Below are 6,897 nucleotides of genomic sequence, written 5' to 3' on the forward strand. Positions count from 1 at the left end.
CAGTGGTTGAGAGTCCGCCTGCCGATGCAGGGGACACGGGTTCGTGCCCCGGTCCGGGAAGATCCCACATGCCGCGGAGCCTGCGCGTCCGGAGCCTGTGCTCCGCAACCGGAGAGGCCACAACAGTGAGAAGCCCACGTACTGCAAAAAAAAAAAAAAAGATAGGGAGACTAAGTTGGAGGCTATTGAAGTTATCTTGGCATATAAAAAAATAGCTAACATTTGTTGCTTGTTTATTATGTGCAAGTTACCATTTTAAGCATTTTATGTATGTGTGTTTACCCCTCTTGATGTGTAGGTATTGTTATTATTATCCCCATTTTGTAGATAAGGAAACTGAGACAAAGAGGGGTGGGTGACTAGGATGGTGACATGGAGATGGAGAGATGAAATCAAGCTCTATTATAGACTGCTAGTGACCTTGAAAGATATTTTTATGTTGTTGGTGGTGTTTCTTTTTCTTTTCTTTTTTTTTCTTTCTTTTTTTTTTTTTTTAAAGTAAATTACTTTTCTGGAGGTCACATAGATTTGAGGGATATCACCTTTTGGGATAGATCAAGGTAGCAGAGGTAAAAAGATATCAAGTCCAGAAAAAACATTAGAGTTGTATTACTTCTTGCCCACTATGTTTAGAACTTTAGAATCTGCCCCTCTCCAAAAAACTGGCATTAGAGTTGATCATTTTCCGGACATTTTCAAGACGTTATTGAACTTCCCCTTTAGAAGCACAAAATTCTGTAAATCAGTGCTCTTGCCATTGACAGGAATAGTACATTATTAGGGTGCTCCTTATTTTCTCTGTGTACTAGATATGGCTGATTGAAGCTTCTATCATGTGAAGATATACAGAGAGATTCCTGGTGAGTATGTGAGACTGTTCTTTGACTTCTATATGATAACCATAACCTGTTTCTCTTTAGCTTGGTTCTACAGCCATTGGGATCCAGACATCAGAGGGTGTGTGCCTAGCTGTGGAGAAGAGAATTACCTCTCCACTCATGGAGCCCAGCAGCATTGAGAAAATTGTAGAGATTGATGCTCACATAGGTAAGGAGTAGGAGAAGGCTGTTCTGTAGGATCTTGCCTGGGTTAATCAGTCTTCTTTGATGTTTCAAGGGAGGTTCATTAGGTGAACATCTTACCCCTTGTTAATTATCATTTTCCAGGTAGTAGGCCATTGTGCATAATATAGGTAGTAGGAAGCAGTTATAGGATTCACCTACTCCCAGATGTTTCTTTCTCCCTCAAATTTATACTTGGGAAATGTGATGGTTATTGAAATATGTGAAGGTTGAATCATAGGCCAGCTCCCTATGATGGCTGGGTCTTCATCGATGCATAACATTAGGAGGCTACCTGGAGCAGAGGATTGTGTGGGAAGGTAGGGGTGTCCACTAAGGAAAGAGAAATTCTTAAAGATCTTCAGAGTGACTAAGGTGCAGAGTATAAGGATGATAGACTTTGATCCAGATCGGTACTCTTCCTCTGTTTTCAGATTTATCATTTCAATCTATCTCCCCTCACCTTCCCTTCCTCCCTTTTTTGGGTCCCTGTTAAATTCCCCTGCCGTGGCTTCTGGTATCATTGTAGCATGATGAGTAGTTCTACTTATTTATAGCATGGCATTTTAGTTGACTGCCCACATTTACTTAACCTATCTAGTCATCTAATTACTGAAACATTGGTAAAATAATTAATTGCCTGAAGGTGTCAGAATCAAATGCCATAGTGACTCAGGGAGCTTGACATTATCTCTTTCATAGATATAGAAACTGAGATTTAGTCTTTTAAGATTAGAACATTGTATCTACTTTATCTGAAGCCATCTACCTTTTGGAGGTAGGTCAGTGTCACTTCATTCAACAAATTGAGAACCTATTATGTGCCAGACTTGTGCTAGACACCAGGGGCCCACAAAGAAATGAGACATAGTCCCCGTGTGTTCCAGGAGCATACAGTTTAATCACAGAGGTAGATATGTAAATAAGTCAATGCAATTAAATGAAGTAGGTATTAAGAAAGGCTGTAGTATATGCTTAGTAGGGGTACACCAGAGGAAACAATTAGTTTTCCCTGGGGCCAGTGGTAGTGAGGCTTTCAGAAAAGGATTCCATAAAGGTGATGCTTGAGCTGAACTGAATTCTAAAAAGATAAGGAAGTGTTTACCAAGTGAATAAGTGTCTGGGTGTAGCAGGGGAGAGCTTTCTGGTCAGAGGGAATAGAAAAGCGCAAAGCTGTGGTGGTGTAAAATATAAAATACCCTGGCACACGCAGTTTGGCATGACTGGCAGGTGGAATGTGGCAAGAAATAAGTCTGGGATCAAACAGTGGAAGTCCTTTTTACCACACTAAAGAGTTTGAACTTGATCCTTTTGCATTGATGGCCAAGGTTTTAAGCACTGAGGAAATATGATCAGATTAGGATTTGAGAAAGACCATTCTGATAGTAGTGTGGAAGGTAGAGTGAAGGGGGCTGAGACTGGAGGCAGGGAGACCAGGTCAGAAATTTTTTTAATAGTCCAAATAAAGAGATGATGAAGGCTTAACCAAGGTGGTGGCCAGAAAACAGAGAGGTAAGGACTAATACCAGACAGGGTAATCAGACAGCGATTGATAGAATTTGGGATTCAGTTGGTTGTGAGGGCCAGGGAGAAAGATGGAGCCTAGAAGGGAAATGAGTTGAGTCTGTGGTCTATCCAAGTAGATATATTAAGGGAGTCATTTGGCTTTATAGGTCTGAAATGTGGGAGTGAGACCCAGGCTGGAAATTTAGATTTGAGTCATGACGTGTAAAGTCACAGCCATAATCTTGGCATCTTGGGCCATCTCTCATATAACTAGTTTGTGTTTGGTCAGGAAGTGAAAAGACTTGATTTTCTTCTAGGGTCTTCCATTGTAGCTCATAGTGAGATAGTTATTTTTTTCCCTTGTTTCTCCTGTTGGACTGTTAGTGCTTGCTTAGTTTGAAAGTGCATCACGGGCTACCAAAGAGTGCTGAAGGAATGCTTGAGGATGTAACGTGTGGAAATTCATGTTTGATTAGCTGCTCTTCTCTGTCTCCTACCTTAATAGCTGGACTTCTGTATCATTATGAATGGTTTTTATTTGTCAGTGATATAATTATACTTGTGTTCAGTGCAGATAATTTCCCATCTGATCTCTTAGATATATTGCTATGGGATTGCTGAATGGCTGCCATGGTTTCACTCCAGAATTTCAGTATTTCCTGAGTGGATGAAAGAGTTCTACAAGGATTTGGCTACCGGGTCACTGTTGCTTTTACATTGCAGGTTGTGCCATGAGTGGGCTAATTGCTGATGCTAAGACTTTAATTGATAAAGCCAGAGTGGAGACACAGGTAAAATTAGCATCATCTCTCCTTTTTACCATGATGCTTGTGTTCCTTGTTTAGTGATGATATAACTGCCTGGGCTGTACTGCAGGTATCTGTGTTAATATCAGATGTAGCTCTTGGGAGTGATTTTGGGTAGAATCCCTAGTTACAACTTTCTGAGGCTTGGAGTCTAGCCATCCAACCATTGCAGCTTTAAGGAAGCCCTGGTAAATAGTGCTGACAGTCTCTTGCTTCTTTTTGACTTGCCTTATATAAAGCAAGCATTGCACTGCATTCTGTTCCCTAATTGACTTTCTGTGGGAGCACCATAGCAAGAGGTAGAAATAGCTAAAGGAATTCTCACCCCAACTGCCTTTGCAGCTAGGCTTGCAAATGACAGCTCTCCTGTAGTGAGCAATGATATGTACCAGGTGATAAATGCTGGTTAGGAATACTGATTTTTTTTTTTTTTTTTTAAACTGAGCTCCTGCTGCCTGCAGAGTAGTAGACTGGTAAGAAAAAAATATGTGATTGGTAAAAATTTTTTTTGTGCTTATTTGCAGGTTTGCTGTCAGTACTTATGTAAGAATAAGTCATTTAATTTAAACTCCAACAGAATGATAAGATAGGGCCTTTGAGGGAAAGCAGCACTCAGCTATTAGCCTTCACTTTGTGAAAAGACTAGATTTGGTGCTCTGAAGGGTTAACTCTGTTTTTCAAGGGAGCAATCCTCTCCCTTGAAAAGTCGTCATTGCTTAGAGTCCTTTTGGTATAACTTTATTTCCAGAGCTATTTCTCTTCCTCTCATGCTGTCCCAAGCATTTGAGTTTAGTGTTAAGGAAAACACACCAGAGCTTGAGCATTCAGGTTTTAACCACAGTTCAAAGGGATGTGTGTGGTGAGATGGTGGGCTACTTTTAATGCCATTCTTACGAAAGGTAGACCATGCTTTGCTCTTCTTTTAGAACCACTGGTTCACCTACAATGAGACCATGACAGTGGAGAGTGTGACTCAGGCTGTGTCAAATCTGGCTCTACAGTTTGGAGAAGAAGATGCAGATCCAGGTGCCATGGTGAGTTTGATGCTTGTGCCAAGCTTTCTTGCTGTCCTGTGGAACTGAAGACATTTGTCCTCGGAGCATGTCTTTCCCGTCTCTTCTTGCCCCCCTACTTCGTAGCTATTTATCTTAATACCTCCTGCTTTTTGGTTCTAGTCTCGTCCCTTTGGAGTAGCACTGTTATTTGGAGGAGTTGATGAAAAAGGACCCCAGCTGTAAGTACCATTTGGCCATTTTTTTCCTGCTTCCTTTTTGGGAGAATTATTTTCATTTGGGATGGGACTGGTTGTTTAAATCAAGTGAGAAGATTATTGTAGAGTTGTAAAAATGAAGGGCTTCTAATTCTATAAAGTTCATTGTTTCTGTGCTGCTTACACAAAAACAAATTTGGGGATTTTATGAAGAACTCCTCTTTTGGAACCAGTGCTATTTCTGGAAGGAAATTAGAAGTAACTTTGTTGCTGTAGTCAAAATGTGTTTTAGAGCCTTGCTTTGAATATTGATTTGATCCCTATCCTCAAATAGTATTTAGATAGGCATACATAAGTGTCATATTTATATATACTGTATATATAAAGTATTCTTATATATACTTCTCTTCTAAATCCCTGAGGAAATTATTATTAGTTTTCTTAAACACTTTTTAAAAGATCTGGTTTCTCCAGCTATAGAACATCTTTTGGATCTGTGCCTCGGTATTTCCTGGCTGCAGGGCCAAGCATTTATATTTTTTAGTGAGACGTTTGTTACATAAAATGCCACCGTTCTTAAGCATTTTAATCCTCTTCTTTTTGGTGGTTTTGCAGGTTTCATATGGACCCATCTGGAACCTTTGTACAGTGTGATGCTCGAGCAATTGGCTCTGCTTCAGAGGGTGCCCAGAGCTCCTTGCAAGAAGTTTACCACAAGGTAATTAAGCATTCTCACGACTTCTATTATCTTTTTTTTAAATCAGGGTATAATTTACATACAATAAAATACACAGACCTAAGAGTTCAGGTCTATGAGTTTTGACAATTGTATACACCATTGTAACCAGCACTTAAAACAAAATATAGGGACTTCCCTGGTGGTCCAGCGGTTAAGGCTCCACGGTCCCAATGCAGGGGGCTCCGGTTTGAGCTGTGGTCAGGGAACTAGATCCCACAGGCGGCAGCTAAAAGATCCCGCATGCCACAACTAAGACCCGGCGCGGCCAAATAAATAAATAAATAAATAATTTAAAATAGATACATATATATGTAGCACACTTCCATCACCCTGCCCCAAAATGCTTGCCTCCTCTCCAGTCTCTTCCCCACTTTCAGGCACATTTACCGTTGTAGATTAGTTTTGTCTGGTCTTTTTATGAATAGAATCATACAGTTTGTATTTTCATGTCTGCCTTCTTTTGTTCAACATACTGATTTTGAGATACGTTCGTATTTTTGCACATTTCAATAGTTTCTTTTTATTGATGAGTGGTATACCATGGTATAGATGTACCACAATTTGTTTATCCTTTATCTTCACAACTTTAATTAGCAGTTTATATTTCCTAGTCTGGCTCTCCAAGCAAGTGGGCATTTGGTACTTTTTATCTTCGTGGGATGGGAAGACTTGGTGTGGGGTAACTCATTGTAGTGGCTGAAGGCTGCCCTACTTGTCATTCAGGTGGTTCACACAGGGATGGCTGCTTACATCAACCTCTCCTAGTATTGCTTTTACATGTGCAGGAAATTAGGTACAAAATGGGGTAAGCGAAGAGCAGATTTTCTAAATCATTGGGCTACCTTCTAGATCATTTGGGAATTATTATTCACAGGATATCATCAATATTATCTTGCTTCTAAATCAAAAGACAATAACTAGAGAAGTCTAACTCTTTCCCCTTCTTCAAAGATCACTTACCATATTAAAGTTGGTAACTTTGTTCTGGTTCAAAATAAGACTTTTTTTTTCCTCTGAATAAAGGTACTCTACTTATTTACCATTTACCTGAATTCTGAAGATACTTATAATGCACTGTACTTATTGAGATGTTTGATTTATTAATATTTGCTAAATCATTTTTTCAGGGAGATATAGGGGAAATCTTTGAAGGAAGGAGGGATTATGTACAATTAATGGCTACTCTTCTTACCCTCTTTGTTTCAAGTCTATGACACTGAAAGAAGCCATCAAATCTTCACTCATAATCCTCAAACAAGTAATGGAGGAGAAGCTGAATGCAACTAACATAGAGGTATTTTTCTGTTTTATTCAGATATAGCTCTCATTGCTGAAGATCAAGATAGTAACATTTTTGTATGCTCAGTTCTTAAGAAGTTATTATCCTATGAATAAGCAACTTTAGTAACGTGGTAATGGCAGAAGCCAGAATTTGGTGAGTTAAAGAATAAAAGGGGGGCTTCCCTGGTGGCGCAGTGGTTGCGCGTCCGCCTGCCAATGCAGGGGAACCGGCTTCGCGCCCCGGTCTGGGAGGATCCCACATGCCGCGGAGCGGCTGGGGCCGTGAGCCATGGC

General features: G+C 40.1%; 1 protein-coding gene across 2 annotated transcripts in view; it reads left to right on the plus strand.

Annotated features, from left to right (window-relative positions):
• PSMA5 (proteasome 20S subunit alpha 5) overlaps positions 1-6,897 on the plus strand; it is a 24,314-nt gene that overhangs the window by 10,685 nt on the left and 6,732 nt on the right. The window contains exons 3-8 of one of the 2 annotated variants that reach the window (XM_007106467.4): positions 921-1,047; positions 3,291-3,358; positions 4,300-4,407; positions 4,549-4,607; positions 5,199-5,301; positions 6,530-6,616. In XM_007106467.4, coding sequence (XP_007106529.1) covers positions 921-1,047; positions 3,291-3,358; positions 4,300-4,407; positions 4,549-4,607; positions 5,199-5,301; positions 6,530-6,616 — 552 coding nt within the window. The remainder of the gene's footprint in view (positions 1-920; positions 1,048-3,290; positions 3,359-4,299; positions 4,408-4,548; positions 4,608-5,198; positions 5,302-6,529; positions 6,617-6,897) is intronic. The other variant, XM_028489037.2, reaches the window with a different exon arrangement.

This window comes from Physeter macrocephalus, chromosome 4 (assembly GCF_002837175.3).
Source record: "Physeter macrocephalus isolate SW-GA chromosome 4, ASM283717v5, whole genome shotgun sequence".
Lineage (NCBI taxonomy): Eukaryota > Metazoa > Chordata > Mammalia > Artiodactyla > Physeteridae > Physeter > Physeter macrocephalus.